The sequence below is a fragment of the Schistocerca americana genome, chromosome X (genome assembly GCF_021461395.2).
Source record: "Schistocerca americana isolate TAMUIC-IGC-003095 chromosome X, iqSchAmer2.1, whole genome shotgun sequence".
NCBI classification, from domain to species: Eukaryota; Metazoa; Arthropoda; class Insecta; order Orthoptera; family Acrididae; genus Schistocerca; species Schistocerca americana.
Window position 1 is genome coordinate 847422666 of NC_060130.1, and position 24297 is coordinate 847446962.

Sequence of the window (24297 nt, forward strand, 5' to 3'; positions counted from 1 at the left end):
CATCGGGACTAACCTCCACTTGGGATAACTCATTTTTTAACACACTTTGTCCACTGAAACAACCTGTGTTGGATGTGGTGGTATCACAACAACAACGAATTATAATCTCTTCATCCAAATCCCAAACTTTTATGGCATTCCAAACTGCCCATAGTTGCTCTTTCCCACTAGAATTCAGTTATGCAGAGACACCAGTTAATTGTTTCTAATTTCTGTAAGTTATGATGACTGGTAGTCTTTCAGTTCTTAAATCCCTAACATTTAATGCTGGTACCAGCTTACTGTCCTCATTAACAATCCCAAAAGCTGGATTTTTCTCTTTAAACAAATATTTAATATTTCCTGCCTGTTTCATTCTGAATTGCTCTTGATATCTTTGAATAAAAGTATAATTAAGTACTGTTTGATCAACATTATGTTGCAAGGCCTCAGCTGTAACCTCAAGGACGAACACAGCATCCCCCTGACTTAACTGAAACCTGTCTAAAATTATGGCCAGTTTTGATGACATGAAACACCATCTTCCACATTTGTTTTCATTTTTTAAATTTAACTTATTTTCATCTGTGGTTGCATCATTATGAGAAACTGAACCTAAACTTGTGGAAGGTTCTGTAACAAAGGCACCACAATCAAAACCACTCACTTCTACAGTTTCATCAGATGAATCAATTGTAGTTTCCAAATATTGTAAACTGTAATCATCCTTCGTCTTCTTTGATTCCTCTTCCATAGCTCTGATCCTCACCCTTTCCTCTTTGCTGGTAGCTAGTAGTCAATATCCCTAAGATAATCTTTACAGACAGTCTCCGTGCGAAGTATTAGAAATAGTTTATCCTATTTAATGTTTATCACATTGAAAGCATTAGCATGGGCAATATCAAAGAGATTATTTAGATTTGCAGAAAATTTACACTCTTGCTCTTTGTGAGTGTTTGTCTGTCTTAAGCTCTTTTTTGCAGATTACACCACACTGAATGCAGGTCTGTAAGTTTCTCTGTACAGTGAAGTAGAGCTCTTGTACGAATCCTAGCCACCTTCAAAATTATTACACGTTCACATGTGGATAATTAGCACTGATAGTCAGTTTCACTTCGCGTATGTTATAAAACAAGACCGACAGAACCTGCAATTCGATGATGGTTTCTATCCACTGATCTGGTACTTAACTTCACTGACTAAATAAATAATTGTATTATTACATTTTAAACTACTTGCCATAATATAAGTAAATATTCACAGTGTCATTGAATGGAATCAGGTGCTCAACTGAAGATGAAGAGTATGGCAGCAGTTGTGGACATGTGTAAGCAGTAATAAATCAACACCCAGTGATATGGTACAACTTCTCAGCCGCTGTGATGTGGGTTACTGATTTTTAGTTTCAACAAAATAGGTCGTAAAATTATTCTTAAACCAAAAGGAAAAAACTAGGGCATATGTGCGAAGACATACGAAATTCATAAAATAAGCACCACCCTAATACGTATGTATGTAATGAAAGATGAAGTAGTACGGTTGACATATGTATATGTATAAATAGAGTATAAAACTAGAACTATTTTACGCTTCTGTTAAATAAAAAAAATAAAAAAGTATAAAATTTGGAATTTATGAATATGTCAAAAAAAAAAATAAGTCCCTTTAAACCCAAAGAATACATACAATGGAATGAATTTACAGTCCTGAGACACTCGTATTTCTCACAATGTCATTGGGCACCTAAGATTTTAAATCAATCAAACGTGTACTTTTATCATTTGGCTGTTTCTTATCTGCAGCTTTATGAAAGTTTTATACCTTGTCTGTTCTTATACATATATAAACCTTACTTTTCATCTTCTGTTATATACATGGGTGTAAAACTATGATATTTGTGGCAGTTTTCAGAACCACTTGAAAACAGCTTAGTAAAGAATCCGAAACTGGTAGTGGACTAAATAAAGTTCTGCAGAGCAACTGGAGCAGTTTACATTAATTAACTTTCTTTTCTTATTTCATAGATAGTGTGATATTAATATTTTTATTAAAAATCTGTAATAAATATTTTCCATCATAAGTATGTCAATTGTTTTTATCAGGTGATGAACTTAGATGGAAATTCTCAAGTGATGGCTCAGTCAATGGTTGGGGATGGAGATTTACCGTGTACCCTGTTGTATCATATGTCGGCCCCAGTGAATTGGGCTCAGATCGTGCAGTTCTTTCACAGCCGTCTGTGGAACTTGTTATGTGCTTGCTGGATGCGAGACTACTTATGAACTCTGACCTCAATCTTGTAACAAGATTAGCAGCTGCATTAGCATCGTGTGCTCAACTTAGCACACTTTGTAAGTATACATACTATCTTCATTTATCCTCCTTACATGAATTATAATAATGAGATGTGCTATTTCATGTTCCATATTCTTTTTACCAGCTGCTTCGCAAAGAATGTGGGCATTGCAGCGTCTTCGCCGACTGCTGGTGACTCGATTGGGACGAACTCTGGATGTGGGAGCACTTTTAAGAGCTGAACAAGGACTTCTTGCAGATTCTGCTCTACTGACTTTAGTACGGGGTCTTCCACAGGCACTTTTGAGACAATATGAATATGAAGATCCAGCTGTTAGAGGTGGAAAGCACCTCATGCACAGTGATTTCTTCAAGGTTTGTGAGTTGTCTGAGACGCTTTTGATTTAGTATAAGCTTTGATTTACTAGAAGTCACTGTGTTTGTGTATTCATTTTGCAATCGGATCTGGATCTAAACCTTATACTATAATGTACACTTTTGTGAGCAACAAGTAATGGTTAACTTTTTCCAATAGCTCAGTATCCTTTTCTAGTACAGTACGGAAACTATGCATAGATTTTTCAAAGAGTCTTATATTTTCTAAATATTGTTTACCTAAAAAAATATTTAAATTTCAGATTATGGCTTTTTAGGATGTTTCTCTTGTCTTCAACTTAAAGCTTTTAGTCGCATTTTTTAACTAGACACTGATTTATTTCCACACATTTAAGTACAGTCAAAGTGTACACACATTCAAGATTTTAGTTCACCAAGTGATTCCATTTCAGCATAGCAAAGAAGTAAATACGCTCAAGAGCAGTTTGATTCGAAATATAGCTATCCTGGTATAACAGTGATTGAGATAGTTTAGCATTTTCCTCCACGATATATTGTTTGATCTTGTACTACCTGTCAACATGGTAGTAGAGTGCGAGATCAGCAATATGTGTATGATGTCAGCACATTTAATTGTGGCCATATTATAGTTACCCAACGCTCAGTGGATTCCATATTCAAGGCCATCCCTTCACTGGGCTTTCCAAGCGCCCAAACTAAGGAAAAAGTGCTACCATTAGAGGCAGCCATGTGGGTAACTTCGTGTGGATCACAGGGATCACTGTCAACTATAGCAGGTTATAACAGAAGACAGATAAGCCACAATGCAACAGATCAGTTACTAAGTCAACAACAACTGGTGAGCAGTGACGCCATCTGGAACCACTGCCTTACTACGGGGTACAGAAACCACCATTTCACGCATACATATATTTCTTGTCAAGTCATGTGACACTGTTTAACACCATATTTCTCATGGAAAGGTTAGCAAGTTTAAGGCATTGTCCTCCACTGATAACAAGAGAGAACCAGTGGGTCTTATCTCTACTACTTGAATAATGGTCTCTCCTTTATCAAAGTTTCTGCAGCCACAGAGAACAGCTGACAGATGGAATTTTATGTGACTGATGACCGCTCTTTTGGAAATACCTTCGTAGGAAAGGAACAAAGTCAGCCTGCACACTGAGTGTGCCGTAAGTTCTGTGACTGAGACCTCTACTGTATGGTTGATACTAGTTTCAGATATTCACCAGAAATGAGTGCTTGGATGACAGAGTATGTGCAAAATCATTAAAACAAGAATTTAGGTGAAACTCCAAAATTACAAGAGGAAATCATGCCATTTGAAAAAAAAAAAAAAAAACCAACTTACTGAAGCCAATTGGATGTTAGATGTAGAAAGTGAATACACTAAAATGCTATTCTTTAATTGCCAAATCGTTTGCAGAAAAGTACCTGAGCTCACCACTCTCCAAGAAAGAAGTCGTCTTCACATAATATTTAAAAGTGGTAGTTGGTTTAGACTCATAGTAGAAAGGAGCATTGAAAACTGTGTATCAACAATGTAGTCTACCAGAATGTGGAAATAATTTCTGTGGAGAGGAGGAGGAGGAGGAGGCTGACATTTCTTGGGCACCTATACAGCGATGAACAGATATTCGACTATCCCTGGAAGAAAAAAACACCTACAGCATGGATAAGTGCGTTAAGAAAGAGTTAAAGAAGCTGAACATCACAGAGTCCTAAATGACACAAAGAAGTACACTTACGAACAAACTGCAAAATTTGGAACAGTTTCAAGTTGGACGATAACCTAAGAGAAGTGGTCAAACTTAGACAGGAGAACAAAGGAAGCGGGCCATCAAACATATGAATGAGTACTAGACACAGAAAACTCCAGACAAAGGAAAATAAAAGGAATAAAGTTGCTGTGTGAGGGTAAGTATTAAGTTCTCTTGTAAAAAGAAGAAGAGGTGTGGAGTTACATAAAGTTAACATGTTGAGATATAAGTACATGAATTATTACACCATGGATGACCAGAATTGAGAAAGTAATTTGGAGCTGATTGTAGAAAATCTTCCTCAGTGCAGGATGTGGGAGGAAGCTGACACCTTTTCCACAGTTGCAGTTAGTAGTGAAGAATATAAAGCCACATTTTTGGATTTTACAAATGGATCTTCAGACTTGAGATTATAGATGGCTAAGACCACACCATGTAGTCCACTACTCTTGGTGGGCAGGAGGGATGTTTTCAGATGGTTGAGGCCAATGAGTATTGTGCACAGTTTGTACATTTCAAGTCTTGGTTTGGATGGAGTTGTGTTGCAGGATGTTATTAGTTTCAAGAAAGCTTTTCTTGGACTTCAGTATTTTAGTTGGTACATATCGTGTAATGCATAGCAGCACCTGGTGACCAGCTTTATTCTTCCCACACTGACAACAACCCCATAACGTATATTTGGGGGAACAATACCTGCCAGATGATGTACCTTGGCAAATGTTATAGGCTGCAAACATCCAGTAATATGCTGCACATCTCACACAGTACTTTGTTGACATGTATGATATAGGCAGGCTTATATAAGATAGGGCATGTGTACTATCCCACAGAGTAGCAGACTGATAGTGCCATTGTTCTTGAAGGTCATGGCTGAACATGCCTTGTACTACCAACTATCTTCCTAAGGATATTATTTTTTTGGTTTACACTTACAGCCTTGTGTTGTTGGAAATGTTGATTATGTGCTGGTACAGTCAAGTGTGACACCTTAATATTTTTGATAGGGCATATGACACAGATGTACTCGTCACAATGAGAAATTGACTTCACAGTGTGTCTGTGTTGTTTAGGATGGAGAACATACAGTTTGGTTTGAACTTGATTTGAGCAAAGTTGATTGTGCAAGTAGTATGCACTCATCTTCTTCAGAGGACATAGCCTGAGTTGCTAAAGCCATGTCATCTACAGAAGAAAGCTCCTGGTGTGCTCTAGAAATGGCTGGCCATTAATGTAGATGTTAGAAGAGTAGAGACTTTCTTGTGGTAATCAATTTCCAGGTTAGACTCCTCAGGGGTTGGCTTGTTTGTTACAATAACCAGAAAAATTAGTTGTAATGGCAGCCAAATTAAATCCTTGATTACAAAATAATGTTAACAAGATCATGCAGTGTTGGTGGATGTTTGTACTGGTTACAAAGTTCAGACACATTGGTTTTATAATCATTCAGAAATAGCCCCAATTTTATAGCACAAAGATATTATAGTCAACGATGCTAATAGTAGTGGGTGACTAAATTTCCTAATATCCAGCACAGAAAACTACCTGTATGTTACTCATGTTAAGGACAAACAATCTTGTGAAGTAATACTGAATGAATAATCAAGGAATCGTCACAAACAACTACTCCAGCATTCTACAAAGAGAGAAATATTGTAGACCTCCACACAACAGAAAATCTGATCTTTCCAAGTTTGTCACCAAAGGGATAAGGATCATTGATGATGATGCTGTTACAGAAGTGGTGGTTACTTCATCAAAAAACTAGGAAATTATTTGCCTTTGGTAAAAATTATAGACAGTTACTAACGTTCTTCTTAAAAACTGAGGACATTTAGTTAAAAACTGACAAACATAGGAGAGATATGGTAAGTTCAAACACATAATATAGTGCATTCTAGATACATATGTGTCAGTTAAGGTTATGAAATTTGTCAAAAAGCCACCTAATTTTAATGTCATATTTTATAGTGTGTTGTGGAAACAGAAATTGTTACACTCTCATTATAAAAGAGAATGTAGGGAAAGTAATGGCTAAAACTTAATGGCAACTTATTCATCCATATGATGGGCTATGCATGAAACTTACAATTTCCACAGTCAAGCCCCAATGAAATGTCTGTCAGAAGGAGACCAAAATGTAAAAGCCAGTCCACTGTATAAAAGCATACAGTAGTAATCAGTGTAGGGCAACAAGTAAGAGAGCTGCAGCAGCAACCCTACATATAGGCCCTATCCCAGATCACAGCTGGCCCACGTGGTTATCTGTTAGCCTGTGGCACAACACACGCAAAGTTGGTTTCCATTCATTATGGCAGACCATATGATATCATCAAAAACCAGCTATAGATTAGCTATAGGTTCCAGCAAATACTATGTTACGGTGTCATTGACTGTGGCACTATCACACAGTTTGTTCCTATAACTATCCATTACCTGTGTTGAAGTGGTGCTACTAAATTTTTGTCTCTTTGTTATTTTTTCCTAAACTTGTAACATATCAATTTATCACACATATCTAGTTGCTATACACTTTTTCTGCAATAAAAGCTTAAGTTGATGTGAACACATCTAAGCAAATTTTGTGCTTTAATGTTCTTTGATTTACAGTCATTTTTGTGTCACTTTCTGAAAGTTCATGTTTACAACAATAATACTAATCTTTAATAATTTTTATATAGTTTTAGGTTCTTCTGCTGAGTTCCACATGTGAAAATATTAAATAAACATGTAGAGCCAATGACCATGTTCTTCCTGTCATATATATATATATATATATATATATATATATATATATATATCCACTCTCACATCTTATTTCTCCTGTGGAGCTAACACCCACCCACCAACCAGACCATGACAAAGCCATGTCCTCTTGAATGGAACTGTCCTATGATAACCCTTCCATGGGTCACCTTGAGGAATCCTTTCTACCAACTCAGAATCCTATAACCCACACCTATTTAGATTTATTGACAACATTTTATGATCCTAGATGATGATATCATATCCTATTTCCACCAGAATGTCTACACTTTCTGTCTCATTATTTTCATCTCATTCTAATGGGCTTTGGAGTAACTGGTGCAGCGGTTAAGCACTGGATTTTGATTCAGGTATGTTTTTAAATACTTATCCAAATTTAAGTTTTGCGTGCTTTATCTGCCAGTGAAAGCATATACTGGTTGGTTTCTCATCTTACAAGAGCATGCACTCTATCTATAATGACCCTCTCATCAGTATAACATTAAATCCCAATCTTATTTCTTTTGTTCTCCAGAGTTCAGCAAATCCTCTTCCTGAATGTTGACCTTCACCTCACAAATAAAAGCTTCTGTTCACATCAAACCTACCAGTCACCAACATACTTCCACTTCAATGGCTTTCAACCAAACCACACCAAAAAACCCATCTTCAGCCTTCCAATAAGAAGCATTTCCTTTTCTACTTCACTGAAGATCTTGCAGAAGCCTCCAGTGGCCGAAACTGTGTTCCTGAACTTGCCCAGAAACAGGTCTGTCTTGCACACTGGCTGACCAGTCAGAAAGAAAAACCCGCTATATCACTCAGTACCAGTCACATCTTGACAATGAAGCCACATTCTCAGCCAAGGATTCATCTATATCTCATTGTGCCCTGAAATGTTGAATATCCTCGTTACTATCCATCCCACCCACCCAAAGGTGGTATTTTGCTACCACACAATATTTTTCTTAATATATATGTTTCAGTTACTTCCAACTGCCTGTCCGCTCAGGCATATCCCTGTGGATGACATAGGTGCAAGACTTGTTCCATGTATCTCTTCATTATCCTCTATTCCAGCCATTTCACTGATATTTCTGACTTCATCAAAGACAAGGCCATCAGGCAAACAGTCACACTATCTACCAACTACAATGCTACCATTGCACATAGTTTTATGTGTGTATGACCATGAACGAATCATCTGCTTCAAAGACAGGCCATTTCCAAACTGTGGCCAACGGCCAACTATACTGCGCAACTGTGTGTCATGTGGTTGACTTCTGTGTCTGCTTCTGAAACTGTGGTGCCTGAATCCTTCCCTCCATCACCAATTTCTCTGAATTGCTCATACTGCTCATGTTGAAAGCCCCTCTCCAACATATCCTTCATGGAGAAATATTAATATTTTAATAGCCTCCAATATTTTCTTTATTCAGCTGTACTAAGTCTTATAGTTGTTACATACTATCAATTTCAAAGTCTGATAGCTCTATCTTAAGGGATGTTATAAGGATGCAGTAATCTGTGTGCATCCACAACAAATGTCACCTGATGACGAGTGTAAAAAACCTGCTTTCTGTGTATCAGCATGGTTGTTCTAATCCCACAAGAGAACACCGCATGACAACTGACACAATGAACTTCATTAAGTCTAGAAAATAACTTACTTACTTACTTACTTTGCGTGTCCGGAACTAGACTTCAGACTTCCAAAATCAGCAGCTAATATGGCCTTGTTATTTGCCTCCCATAAGTCATTCATTGTGCAGGGCTGGTCTAAATATGGACAGATAAGCAGGTGTTGAGGATCCTGGACAGAACCACACAGGCAGAGAGTGTTCTCATTCTCTTTTAGGAAACCCCATTGCTGCAGGTTTGTCTTGCGCTTTGGCACTTCTACCCTCATACAGTTTAGGGTACTCCAGACTGTGTATGGTAGGTCTCCACCAGGTGCCAGTTCTTCTTTTACATCTTTATGGGGGTTTCTCAGCTTGATTTCCCACCTTTCAAACGATTCTCTACAGCCGACCCTTCTAGGGCTCGGGTACATGACAGGAAACTCTTCCTCGAACAAAGCCGTCAGTCAATAGGCTGGTGTCCATATAAAGGGTGACACATGTCCTTTTCTTGCTTGGTTTTTTCAGCTTCGGCAGCGATGTCACGTCAGATGTTGGGCGGTACAATCCCCATGATTAAGTACATCTTGTGCACTGGGGTTGGCCTCAAGCATCCGGTAACAATCCGTGCCATTTCATTCACCGCGACATCAACTTTTCTTGCGTGTGTTGATGCAGACCATACTGGAGTGGTGTATTCCACAGCTGACACACTGAGCGCAAGGGCTGAAGTTCTCAGGACTTCTGGGTTTGCACCCCAGGATCCGCTGGTTAGTTTCCTGATGATGTTGTTTCTAGTTGAGACTTTTTCCCTTGTGGCATTACAATGATGTTTATAGGTCAGTGTGCGATCTAACGTGACACCAAGATATTTGGGCGTTTTACAGTGCTCGAGACGTTCACCTCTCCATACTACATTTAATTCATGATTTGCCTCCCTGTTCTTTAAGTGGAATGCACAGACTTGCGTCTTGGAAGGGTTCGGCCTTAAGTGGTTTGCCTCACAATACTGGGAGAGAGTTTCCAAGGTACTGGTTAATTTCTCCTCTACGTCCATAAAATCGTTACCTTGGGCTGCAACTGCAGTGTAATCAGCATACGTAAATTGGCGATTGATGTTTGGCACTGGATGGTCGTTTGTATATATATTATACAGAGCTGGGGTGAGAACGCTTCCCTGAGGTAGGCCATTCCTCTGATTTCTCCACCTGTTCTTCTTGGCCTGGAGGCAGACGAAAAATCTCCTATTATGCAGGAAAGTACCTATCAGTGATGTTAAATGGTAATCTCTTGTCACATTATATACTTTCCTAAGGAGCCTCCGATGATTTACAGTATCATATGCAGCTGAAAGCTGAATGCCACTCCCATGATCTCTTTCCTCTCAAATCCATTCTCGATGTGTTGGATCAGGTTCAGGACTTGACTGCAGAACGATTTGCCTGGTCGGAAACCTTCCTGCTGTGGGATGATCTGTTGTTTCAAAACGCTTTCTATGCGACTTAGCGTCAGGCATTTGAAGATCTTAAAACAGTGACATAAAAGAGACACATGTAGGAAGTTTTTTGGATCATCAGAGTCCTTTCCTGGTTTCAGAAATGCAACCACTCGGACTTTCCTCCACATCTTTGGAATATGGAGCCTTTCTACACATGTGTTTATCAAATCTAGCAGCCACTGTAGGGTATTACTGCCAAAGTTTTTAATTTGCTTGACTCTAAGTTCTTTGATACCAGCAGCTTTGTTAATCTTCAAGCTGGAAATGGCTGCAGTAAGTTCTGACATTCTAAATGGTGCTTTGAGGTGATGATTTTCCTCTGCCGGATCACGTGCTAATGGTTCCTGGTACTTTCTGCCGTGGGTTTTGCCATTCATAAGGAGTGTAGTGGCGACTTGGTCTGCCGTGACATTAGTAAATTTATCATTTGACTTTGTGGCATCACTGGTAAGGTTGTTTAACAGTGTCCAAGCCCGCCTACTGTTCACTTTCATGTCCAGGTTCTCCACGAGGTCACACCATTTGGCTTTGCGATTCTCAGCTATGACTGACATGAGTTCATCGCCTGCTAGAAGTGTTTAGAAAATAAGTTATTATAATGGAAACACTAGCTATGGAGTGGCTCACAGTGACAGTCTGATAACACATATGCAGAGGTAAATGTGTACCTGAGATGTACCCTGGATGCTCTTGCAATTAAGTGCTCTCATTTTAACAATTTATCTTCTTGGCCTGCAATGATGAGTGTTCCTCTCTGTAATTAATGTCGCTTTATATTTATGTCTCTGAGTGCAGCACATGATTTGCGACCAGGGCTATGGACTGGTTTCTCTAACCTATAATGCCCACATGTGCACAGCACATGTTCTCTGCTACCTGAGTCACTACTTTCTATCTGTAAGAAAGACAGGGCATATTCAGAGGGAGTCTTAGATTTTGTCATCCAGTAGTCCAAGCCAATAAATTACCATCTAAGATTATTTCTAGTATTGAAAGATCATGCACACTCAGGTACTGCTCTGACCTGACTTTTGTTTCTCTAAAAGGCTCAATACTGCATAATGTTGAAATGTCACTGATTGATATAACCAGCCTTTGCACTTTCGAGATGTTTATAGGAAATATGGCCACAGTGTCAACAGCCAAGGCCTCTCATGTTGCCCGTGATTCAAATATACCGTCAACTGTGAGGAACACCTCATATCTGTTGCTAAGTTGTATGGAGATAGTCATGTGAGCAGACCCTGATTTGGCTTCTGACCAATGCCACTGTGTGCCATTCATTCTCAGGCGAGGACAAACCAACCAGGTCATGTACACTGGAAAATACAATGGCATAGAGATTACAGGTAATTATAGGACACCAGAGGTGCCACAACTATTGTCTTGGGTACTTCATCACCACTTCAGCTCAGAGGAACAATTTGCAACATTCCCATCAAGGTGAATACAGGTTCTAGTAACCAGTTCCTCCCCCATCCACACAAAAAGCACAGTCCTTATACATTTTTCAGAAAGTACAAGGAGATAATTATGTGAAAGAATGTTCTAAATCAAACATTCATAAATGAAGAGCTACTGTGAGACTTCTATGATAAGAACTCTGAAAATTAGCGTAACTTATTCAGTTCCATTCAGCTTACTGATATTTGAATTATGGAGCTGTAGCATAGTAGAGTTACATAACTAAAATGCAAAACATGAAAACATAAAAAAGGAAATAAACTCTGATGCCCTTCAAATAATGACTAATAATATGAAAACTCTTCCAAAGAAGCTAAATGCAAAAAACAAAAGCTTCAGTTGAGTGAGTGAGCAAAAAAACGAGGGGGGAGGGAATAGTAGAGTAGCACACCCTTAATTTATAAGGGGTGATTAAAACGTTTTCATTCGAGGGCATTGCTGCAGTGTGTATGCAGCGTAGCACAACTCTGATGCAGTTATATAATCACCGACATGTGAGCATGTGGCATTCATCTCTTTCCGACGTGTGTGTGGTAAATGCGGAAATGTGAACTCTAGTGACACTATTATGAAATGTGTTCAGACAGGGCCAGCATGCTGTTATTATTTTCTTGGCTGCTGAAGGACTAACACTGGTAGACATCCATCAGAGAATGAAGAATGTGTATGAGGCAGCATGTCTGTTGAAAACCATCATTGTGTAATTAAAGTGACCCTCATAAAGACACAGGGAAAACAGTGATCAAGTTTCAACAGTAAGAACAAAAGGCACAAAATACAGCATTTCACTAGGTACTGGTACAGATGCTTGAGTGAGTGCCATCTAAAGCCACCTGGTGGTTTCTAGTATGTAGTAACACCACTAGGATCTTCATAGGAAATACATTTGCAGGAAACTAGTCAAAGTTCTGAGAATGTCATCCTGATTAGGTCCAATACAGGCACAGAAAAGTCTACATCCACAGAGGAAATGACAATGAGAGCTGAGAAAAGTGATATTGGTCCCTCTGATGCTCTTCAAAGGCATCCTGAGATGATGAGGTGAGTAGCATCTGCCTGGTGCCCAGGAGAGGCCCTCAAAGCCAGGAGAACTGGCTCGTGTAGTCCATGCGCCAGCCTTTGTTGCTGCAGGCAGCAGAATATTCACGATACCATTTTCTTGTCACGTGTTGGATGGATGGGAATAGGTCCCTCAGAAGTGGCAGGCTCTGCCAGCACTGGTACTGCCTGAAGGTGTCTGGTTATGACTATGACATGGAGAGCTTACAATACTGAGATGTTCAGGGGCCATGTAGACTGCATGTGTGCTTCAGGGATTGCCGCTCCCTTTTTCGTAGATCTCCGATGTAATAGGAATGGTGCACCAAAGGATGCAACTGCTTCATGACAATGCATGTTGCCATATTGCAAATGTCATAATGCAGAGTTTTGCCAACTCAAGTGGGAGACAGAGCTCCTGTCCTATAGTCCTGATCGCTCCCGATGCAATTATCATGCCTTCAGTCCCTTAAAAAAGGCCTTGAGGGTTCTATGATTCCTGTTGAACAAGGGTGTGCAGCAGGTAGGTACGGACTTCGTCACACAGAAGGATATGGTGTTTTACCAAATGGGCATCTTCAGTCTGATTCATCAGTAGGATGACTGCATCAGTGCTCATGATGATTTTGCCTGATTGGCATAGTGACTCTGGACTGTATGGTCTTCAGATGGAAACTTTTTGATCGCCCCTTATAAGTTAGGCAATAAGTTTTCAGCACATATCAAAAATTGTCAAATGAAGATAATATTGGAGCAAATTGTAGTTTCTCATTCTGGTTTTACATGTGAATGTTCTCTAAAAATATCGTAGCTAATAACATCAATGGGCTACCCTGAGGCATTCTACAATTGAATGAACGGTGCAAACAATATTTTACATGTAGAAGGATTTAAGTTACATAGAGAAAGTATTGCAGCTTGTGAACATCATTAAGTTACTCATGATTGCTGACCATATTGTGCAGCACAGTTGTTGTTTCCCTGAAGATATTGTCTTGTGAAAGGAAGACAGTTACTTTAATTTTCTGGATGTAACTATGAATATAGTAGAGCTTTATTTATAAGAATGTCAAATGCAGATAACTAAATAACTATATTCAATACTTATTAGAAATGTAACCTAGCCAAATTTGTTGCGTGTAAAATATATGGTCTCTGCCAATGGTATGTCTTGCATCTATTATTTGTTACAGGTGTTGGTGGCACTAGCATGTGACCTGAATCTGGATTCTTTGCCTTGTTGCTCTGTGAATCACAAATGGTCATGGTTTAGGCGATACTGCATGGCTTACAGAGTGGCTTCAGCACTTGTAAATCGCACTTCTCTTCCTCAGAGCTTTTGTACAGAGGTCAGTCATATGCACCCTTTGTTAGAAATATGTTATATGTGTCTGGATTATTTGTTTTTAACAATACAAGGTGCGTTCCATAAGTAATGCGACCAAATTCATAAAAAATCATTTACTGAATATATTTGTGCACATAATCAAAAATTTTCAAAATAGCACCCTCTTGCATCGGTACACTTCTGGAAGTGGTGTTTCCATGCCTGGAAGGCATCCTGGAACGCCTTTTCCGGAATGTCCCTTAGAGCTGATGTAACATGCGTCTGGATGCTTTCAGTCGTGTCCCAATGTTTTCCTTTCATGACTCCTTTTAACCTAGGAAACAAAAAAAAAGTCAGCATGAGCCAGGTCAGGACTGTAGGGAGGCTAGGGAACCAATGGGGTCTTGGTCCTGGCCAGGACGTCGTTGACAATGAAGGCACTGTGACTTGGCACATTGTCGTGGTGAACTTTCCATGTGTCCTTGATGTCGCTTTGGCAGTGCGAGACCCTCCTTTTCAATCTTTTGAGCACTTGCAAGTAGAAAGCTGAGTTCACTGTAGTCCCGGTAGGTACGAATTTGTGGTGGACAATGCCTCTGACGTCAAAGAAGACAATGAGCATGGTTTTGATCCTGGACTTGCTCATGCGTACCTTCTTGGGACGGGGTGACGATGGGGTGTGCCACTCTCAATTCTGCCTTTTTGTCTCAGGGTCGTACTCCAAAATTTATGACTCTTCCCCAGTGATAACTGAGTTTAAAAGATGAGGATCATTTTCACTCATTTCCAACATTTCTCAGCACTGAAGCGCTCGCATGTGCTTGTGTTCGTCGGTCAACACTTTTGGGACGAGTTTGGCACACACCTTTCTCATGTTCAAATCTTCAGTCAAAATGTGGAAAACAGTTGTTTTTGACATGTTTAGAGTTTATGCTATCAATTGAAGGCTCAGCCATCTGTCAGAGTTCAAACAATCGCACACATGCATCACATTTTCGTCGACTTGTGCGGTTGCTCACCGTCCACTGCAAGGTTCGTCGGTGATCTCCTCTCCGCCCTCCATGAACGACTTGTGCCATCAGAAAACTTGTGATTTGGGCAAGCAATCAGTCCCAAAGGCATGCTGAAGTAATGGAAATGTTTTGGTGGTGGACTTCCCAAATTTAATGCAAAATTTGATAGTGTACCGTTGTTCTACAGAATGATCCATTGTGCCGTGTTACATAAACTCAAAACAGGGTTGACGGAAACGCACATCCTGACTCTCCGGCAGCTTGCAGCCGAATGAGACAAAGAGCATTTTAAAACTAACACCCCCCTCCACTTAGCCCAGCCAGTTACAACACGCTGTGGTGTACTGTTGTGTCAGAAAAAATTGGCTCACATTACTTATGGAACACACTCTGTATGTTATGACACCTGCAACTTACAAAAGTTTGTAATGCTGAGAAAACAATATCTTCTAGTTTCTGGATAAGATTTACATGCAAACAAAATTCTGTTCATTTGTTGCGCTGTGAGAATTATGTGAAAATTTATATTAAATTACTGGAATAAATTCTCATGTGTTAAGTAGGATAATGAAAGTTCTGGTAGAATTTAAATAATGTAGGAGTGAAGAAGACCAATCACTAAATAGTAATTGAGTCGTTGACAGGCACACAAAAAAGAATGAAACCCTGTTTGCTTTTGGATGAATCATTTAATATGCCTAAGTACACATACATAAGCTCATTCAATGAAAATTCTGGTAGATTGTAAATAATTTAGGATTAAAGAGAATACTCACCAAATAGTACAAGTGTTTCGTTGTCAAGAGGCTGACAAAAAAGAATTAAAACTTATTAGGTTTTGGACAAATCCATTATAGTGCAGTCAAATAGTGTTCAAAAAGGCCAAACAGCAGAAAGTTTGGTAGAGGTTTTTTTGGGGGCAAGCTTTGTGTATGTTTTCAAGGGTGCTGGATCTGAATTTTCAAAGTCCCACCGAAATTTCAATCCAGAAGTGGGTCAAAAATTGAAATAACTATGAAAAATGGGACTTTTTTGGGTTTTTCTCTTATAACTAAGAAAAGATTTTATCTGTAAATTGTTGAAGCATTCGTAACAAAGTTCTCGAATTTACTATCCTACATTAAAATTTTTGCTGTCAAATTATTCTTGGGAACGACTCTAGCTGAAACCAGAAGTAGAAAACTCTGAGATATTTAGCAAGTCATGGAACATGTACTGGAAAGACAGATTAGAAGCCATAGAAGGGGAGAGTGTTCGTTGCAGTTGACAAAAATATTGTCTTGGATGTTTTCTGGCCACCTGTATCCACTGTGACAGTTCTTGAGTCATTCAAAGGAAGTCTATGGTCAGTACTACGTAAATACCCAAATCATGCAATACTAGTTGGAGGTGACTTTGACCTACCGAGCATAGACTAAGATGTTATGGATTCATTGTGATTAGTAGAGACAGACAGTCTTGTGAAGTACTTTTGAGCACGTTTCATGAAAACTGTCTGTAGCAGGAGTTTCGGCAGCCCATACACAATGGAAATACCATAGACCATGTTGCTACAAACAGGCCAGACCTTGTCAACAGCACTGGTATAGAGATGGGGATTGGTGATCATGATGTCATTATACCAATAATGGTTATGAAAGTAACTAAATCAGTCAAGAAGGTTAGGAGAGTGTATCTGCTAGAAAGAGCAGATAAGCAGTTGTTACCATCTCACTTAGTGAACTGACATGTGATGGATGTGCAGGAATTGTGGACAAAATTACAAGACTGTAAATTATAGTATGGAGAACTATGTGCCAAGTAAGTGGATGAGTGACAGAAAAGACTCACCATAGTTTAACAATGAAATTTGGAAAATGATGAGGAAGCAACTGCTGTTGCACTCTCAGTTTGAAAGATAATGCACAAATGGTGACAGGCAAAGGTTAGTAGAGGTTCGTGTGTCTGTGAAAAGATCTGTGTGCGATGCTTACGGCAACTACCACTGTCATACATTAACAAAAGATCTGCCCAAGAACCCGAGAAAATTCTGGTTCTGTGTAAAATTGCTAAGTGGATTTAAGCCTTCCATCCGGTCAATCATTGACCAGTCTGGTGTGGCAGTTGAAGATAGCAAACCAAAGACTGAAGTTTTAAATTTCATGTTTAAGAAACTGTTCATGCAGGAGAATCATAGAAATGTACCATCATTTAACAACCAAACAGGCTACTTTATGGACAACATAAGTACCCCTGCTGTAGAGAAATAACTGCGAGCATTGAAAGCAAACAAGTTGCAATGTCTGGATGGAATCCCAGTTAAGTTTTACAAAGAGTGCTCTATGGCACTGGTTTGCATTTATCACGAATATCTTACCCAGCACAAAGTCCTGAGCAGCTGGAAAAAGTGCAGGTGTCACCTGTATATGAAGAGGGTAAAAGTTGGAAACTGCAAAATTATAGATCAATATCACTAACATCTGTGTGCTGCAGAATCCTTGAACATAGTCTCAGTTTGAATATAATAATTTTTTTGAGACTGAGAAGCTTATGTCCATGAATCAGCATGGTTTTGGAAAACATTGCTCATGCAAAAGTCAGTTTACCCTTTTCTCACGTAATAAACTGTGAGCTATGGATATAGGGCAAGAGGCAGATTCCATATATGTAGTTTTTCAGAAAGCTTTTGACGTGGTGCCCCACTGCTGACTGTTGATGTAGGTACAAGCATAGGAAATAGGTTCCCAGACATGTGAGTGGCTTGAAGACTTCTTAAGTAATAGAACCTAGTATGTTGTTCTTGACAGTGCGTGTTCATCAGAGACAGTTGTATTGGTAGGAGTACCCCAGGGAAATGTGACAGGACCACTATTACTTTCTGTATAGATAAATGACCTGGCATACAGAGTGGGTGGCAATCTGCAGTTGTTTGCTGATGTTGCTGTGCTATATGGGAAGCTGTCAAAGCTGGGTGACTGTAGGAGGATACAAGATGACAGACGAAATCTGTGGATGGTGTGATGAATGCCAGTTAGCTCTGTTGAAACATTTAAATTAAGGCAGATGAGAAGGAAAACCAAACCCATAATGTTCTGATACGGCATTAGTAGTTTCCTGCTTGCACAGTCACATTGTTTAAATATCTGGGTGTAATGATGCAAAGCGATATGGAATGGAACAAGCATGTAAGGATTGTAGTAGGGAAGGCAAATGGTTGACTTCAATACCAAGTTGGATTCAAGGAAGACATTGAGGCAGTACAGTGGTTGGTGGCTTGATCTGTTACCAGTTGGTTAGAAAAATACACAAGTGTTGTGGAGGTGCTTTGGGAATTCAAATAGGAATTGCTGGAGGAAAGGTGATGTTCTTTTTGAGGAACACTATTGAGAAAATTTAAAGAACCGGCATTTGGAGCGACTGCAGAACGATTCGACTGCTGCCAACATACATTTTTTGTAAGAACCATGAAGAGAAGATAAGAGAAATTTTTCCCTTGCTCTATTTATGAGTGGAACTGGAAAGGAAATGACTCGTAGTGGTACAGGGTACCCTCTGCCACATATCATATGGTCAGAGTATGTATGTAGATGTAGAAGATACAATTTTTTAGAAAGTTGACTATTTATGAACATAAATAGAATATGCCATATAGCATGTAGCACATTGAAGTTAGTCTGATTTCAAACCTCGGGGGATGGGTCATCTCAGGACTTACCTCCCATGCCCTGACAATACTCCATTGCACATCTGTTGTTGAATTCCATCCTCCAGTAGTGTCACATTGTTGATGGAATTGTTGATAGTTGATACTTGCTGTGGTGGTAGTGTAAGATGTTTGTGAAGTGTCAGTGACCTCCCCTACATTACAGGGGATGGCTGGTTCTTTGTGTTGGTCTCCTGCCCTGGTAGTTGTTTGAGAGTTTTCCATCGGGTAGTTGTTTAGAAGTAATTTGTGGTCAGTAAATTCAGTTTAAATGCATAAAATAGTCATGCATAATGAGTTCAAATGAGAGGTGTGTTCTGTGTGATGTTGTACTGGGTCATGGGAGAAAAGTGTCATCGCTTAGGCCCAAAGTGGGCTTGAAGAATGTTCGCGAAGCAAATAAGATGAGGAAGGAGTGGATAGCTGCCCATCAGAAGGGCAAAATTGTAGTTAAGGTTTGTGAACCAAGCAGAAAAATATACACTAATGAAAAATTAATTTCTGCAGCAGCTATGAGGGTTGCAACTGGTTGCAGCCAAAAGGAACTCAATCTGTTCAACTGGATTTTGATTTCAGAACCAGCTATTTTTTGTGATTCGGCTATTATGCCAGAATTTCTGGCTCAACAGAACAAGCTCCAGCCAATCGATGGAACCTAGTGTATTGTGTGTGTAAGCTGGACCTTCAAGGGACTGTTCTGAACCTTGCTATGAGACAAAACCGTGGATTGGGACACTCAATAATATGTTGGAATGGGCCAGTTCCTGACTTGGTTGCAGCAGATGGCCAGTACCACATCCAATCCATGAAGATCCTACACAATATCCAAAGCAATTAGGGGTAAAAAAAGAACAGTGAGATCCATATGCCACTGAAACTGATGGTATTATGCAGCAAATGTTCAACTATTTCACTGAAAATGAAGAGGGCTGTCAATTCTCCATTCAGCAGTTAAAAGACCAGATCCACAGTGACTACCGTACTGATGTCAAGACTGTGAAAGCTAAACTGTTGAGGAAGTGTGCAAGTGATACAATGATTGATTCATCAATCAAGTACTCAGCTGTTATTTGTTTCAAAAACACTAGGTACAAAGTTCTTACAGATAGTTGGTATCAGTCAAAAAGGTCAGCTCCAAAGAAAGAGTGCCAACATGTGATGGAAACAGCAGCAGAAATACTTGTTGAAGATATTCGATCCCAAGATTACAGAACAAAGGAATATCCCCTTGCAGACCAATTTCTTACAGAGAATGAGGTTCCCATGCCTGACACTGTCCAAAATTTTGGTAATTGATTAGTGAAGAAGAAGAAGGAGGAGGAGGAAATGAAGGAGAAAAAGAAGCAAGAAAGCTTGAATAAGTGGAAGTCCAAATGTGTGGCACACAACATGGTGGCAGCTGTCAGACTCAACTCTTTCTTGTTGATGTTGCAAGTTGGCTTGTCTGTGTTCCTCTACAAGAAGTATGGCTCTCAGAAACTAGTTGATTTACTGTCTGCTTTAGGATACAGTGCCTCCTACACAGAACTGGTATTTTTGAGGCATCAGCAGTGATGGCAAAGGGATTGGAATTTGATCCATCCATGTCATTTGAACTTTCTTTCAACAATGCTGACTAGAACACCCAAATCTTGATATAAATAACAGCTTCCATGGAATAGGGGTGATCCAGTGTACCACATGACATTGTGGTGAGTCATATTTTACATTGTTGCTTTCATAATTTCCTGTTGTGAAATCTTATTACCTCATTACGCTGTACGCTGGTTTCAACTCTATTTATTTACCTGTTACCTGATATGAACTAAAATTAGTCATCTGTTGCCTTACTTAGCTGTAACATACCCATGTACTGTATATTCTCATTTTGTAGATGAATCATGTATAACAGCAGTGGTGCACAAAGTAAAAAGAGAATGAAACTTCCTTGAAATTTCTTTTAAGTTGTTACACTATTATTATTATATTCATGTACTTGATACCAACACTGCATCATTGTTATAAACAGAAAACCCAAAAAGTCCCACTTTTCATGGGTTTTCCATTTTGATTCATATCTGTGCCAAAATATTGATGGGACTTTTGAAATTTCCGGTTCAGAACACTCAAAAACATATAAAAAGTTTGTCAAAAAAACTTCAGCACCCTCAAAAACATGAAAAAGTTTGTTAAAAAACTTCAGCACCCTCGAAGATCAAGAAGATGAACTACACAGATGGGAGTTACCATTGCAACACATCCTTAGTTCCCATAATCCAGCAGCCCTCTATCTTTGCCAACCCACTACTCATACTTTTTCTATCCACAGTCTCCACTTCATCTGTCCTGTCACCCCCTCCCTTTGAATAGTACCTCCTGTTAGAGTTTCTTCCCAATCCAGCGGTGTACATAGTGTGGAAAAAATGACCGCTTAAATGATTCTGTGTTCACTACAATTAGTCTAATTTTGTCTTTGTGGTCCCTATGGAAGTAATACATAGGGGCCTGATGAATATGTTCAGTTAATACTGGTTCTTGAAACTTTGTAAGTAGGTTAGTTAAAATTGGCACCTTTCTTTAAATGTCAACCAATTCAGGTTTCTCAGGATTTCAGTGGCTGCCTCCCATTTACATATAAATGTTGCAGCAAATTCATGTAGAACGTAAATATTTTAGAATTAAAGGAGACAACTCACTGAAATGCAGAAGCTTTGAGTTGTCAATGGGCTCACACAAAAAAAAGAAAACTTGGTAGCTTTTGGAGTTATCCATTGATGAACTAAAGTAAAATACAGTCTCTCTCTCTCTCTCTCTCCCCCTCCCTCCCCCCCTCCCCCCTGTCTCCCCCCTCTCCCTCCCTCCCTCCCTCCCTCCCTCCCTCCCTCCCTCCCTCCCTCCCTCCCTCTCCCCCTCCCCCAGCTCCCCTCCACACACGCCTATGTCTCTACTCTGTGCCAGCTTGACTGACAGTGCCAATCCTGTTTTGTGGTAGGTAGACTAGCTGGGGTGGGGGCAGTATCAGGCAGGGTGGTTAGAGAGAGAGTGAGGTGGGTGGCAGGGAGAGGGACTGGGGGTGGGTGGCTAGCAGCTTGGAGAGAGGCGACCAGGTGGGTGGCAGGGAGAGGGACTGGGGGTGGGTGGCTAGCAGCTTGGAGAGAGGCGACCAGTTTGCTGGCTAGGATTGCAGGAGGGAGGTATATGGGCTGGCACCATTGTGGTGGCTGCTGGGTGAAGGCACACACTGAATGTGACACGGGGACATGAATTTGGAGGAGGTGACAGGAGAGAGGAAGAGAAAACTACTATGTGGAGGGTGCGGGGACAGTGGGTTGCCTGACATTGAGGCCAGGACATTATGGGAGCAGAGGATGTTTGTAAGGATAGCTCCCATCTGTGCAGTTCAGAGAAGCTGATGGTGGAGAAAAGGATCAGATGGCTTGTGTTGTGAAGCAGTCACTGGAATTGAGCATGTTGTGCTCAGATATGTGTTGTACCACCGGGTGATCAACTTTGTTCTTTACAAAAATTTCATGGTGGCCATTCATCCTGGTGAACAGCTAGTTGATATGACTACCAACTTAAAAGGCTATGCAGGGCTTGCACCACAGTTGGCATATAACATGGCTGCTTTCACAGGTAGCCTGGCCTCTAATGGGTTAGGATAAGCCTGTGACAGGACTGAAGTGGGAGTTTCTGTGTGGGTGGATTGGGCAGATCTTGTTCCTTGCTCTGTCATGGGGATATGATTCCTGTGGCAAGGAGTTGGGAGTGAGAGTGGCATAGAGATGGGCTAGGATGTTGTGTAGGTTATGTGGGTTACAGAACACCACTTTAAGAGGAGTGGGAAAGATCTTGGTTGGATGTCCTCATTAGAGGGCAGGTTGAGATAGAATCAAAGCTCTTACAAAGGATACGATTAAGTTGTTCCAGTATAGGGTGATGTTGGCTGACGAAGAGGCCACTTGTTTGTAGCTGATCCTTGAAGGTAGTGGGAGGATTGGGGTTGTGTGAGGATATGTCATGGGATATCTGTTTGTGGATTAGGTTTGGGGGGGGTGGGGGGGGGGGGGGTAGTGCCGGTCTGTGAAAGCCTTTGTGAGACACTAAGTATACAGGGCTAAGGAGTCCTTTTTGCCTCAGATATCGAATCGAGGCTATAGATGGTGGCATTTTGTGGTTTGGAACAGATGGCAGCTGTCAAAATATAGGTACTGTTGGTGGTTAGTGGGTTTATGTGGATGGGTGTAAAATGTACCATCAGCGAGGTGGAGATCAGACTTGAAAAAGGTGCAAGGAATGTGAATAGGGTGGCTTGGCCCTGAGTCCAGATCTGAAGATGTCATCAGTGAACCTGGACCAGACTAGGGGATGGGAGTTTTGGGTAGCTAGGAAGATTTCCTCTAGATGGCTTATAAACAAGTTGGCACAGAAGGGTGCTATTCAGGAGCCCATGGCTGTGCTGCAGATTTGTTTGTAAACTTTCCCTTCAAATAGAAAGTAGTTTCGTTTGGCATATAGTTGGTAAGGTATATAAGCAATGAGGTGGTGGTTTGGAGCCTAAAGGACATTGGGACATTTAGTGTTTGATAGTGACAAGGCCGTGGGCCTGAGGGATGTTAGTGTGTAGGGAGGTGCCATCAACAGTGATGAGTGGGGTTCTACAACGTATGGATGTCAGTGAGACTGGACAGTAGTTTTATGGGTTACTTCTGCTTTCCATTTTGTAGCAGGGCTTCACTTGTTCTTTCTTCAAATCTTCTTGTTCAAAGTATCTACAGTATGTTACGTTTTACTTGGGAGCTACCTCAGCTGCAAATTCTCATATGTGTTAAGAGATTCCATCAGGCTCTCAACTTTTGATTAATGTTTTCAATTTTATACATTTCTTAATGCCACTGACACTTAATACATGTATATCACTCGTCTTTGTAGCAGTACGGGAAGTAAACTGGAGCAGTGCTTCTGCATCTTCCTCAGTAAAAGAACATTTAAATACTGGGTTCAGTGTTTCTACTTTTGTTTTGGTACTCTCACTTTCATTCCCTGCATTATCCGTAAGTATCTTGACACTAAGTCTGGTGCCACTGGCAGCCTTTATATATGACAAGTATGTATTTGGATTTTGTGAGAGAGGATTCAATAAGACCCTACTGCAGTAGTCATTGAAGGCTTCTTGCTTTGCCCTCTTCATAACAAATTTCATTTCATTCAGCATCTCTGTGTCTATAGCCCTATCCTTTGTTTACAGCTTCTAAGCAGTATTCATTGTTTCTTTGTAAATTCTTTCGAATTCCTCTTAAAGATATGACATGACTACCTCTTTATCTAGTTTACTGAACTTTTAAGTCTTCCTGCTTGTTTTAGCTGTCCATTGTGCTTTGCTACACATCACAGTCACTGATACTACTTCCAATATGACATCTTCGGAGAGGTCAGATCTACTTGTTGCTTATGTATGTAAATAATTTAGGAGTAAAGGCTCAACTCAATGAATGGTAGAAATGTCAAGTCATTGATAAGCACACAAGTAAAAATGAAAACTTG

The 24297-nt window shown here is 40.1% G+C and overlaps 1 protein-coding gene across 1 annotated transcript in view; it reads left to right on the forward strand.

The window, feature by feature from the left end:
• Positions 1-24297, forward strand: part of LOC124556600 (E3 ubiquitin-protein ligase HERC2) — an 832907-nt gene that overhangs the window by 608244 nt on the left and 200366 nt on the right. Inside the window, exons 64-66 of the mRNA XM_047130567.1 lie at positions 2082-2330; positions 2420-2649; positions 13946-14101. Coding sequence (XP_046986523.1) covers positions 2082-2330; positions 2420-2649; positions 13946-14101 — 635 coding nt within the window. The remainder of the gene's footprint in view (positions 1-2081; positions 2331-2419; positions 2650-13945; positions 14102-24297) is intronic.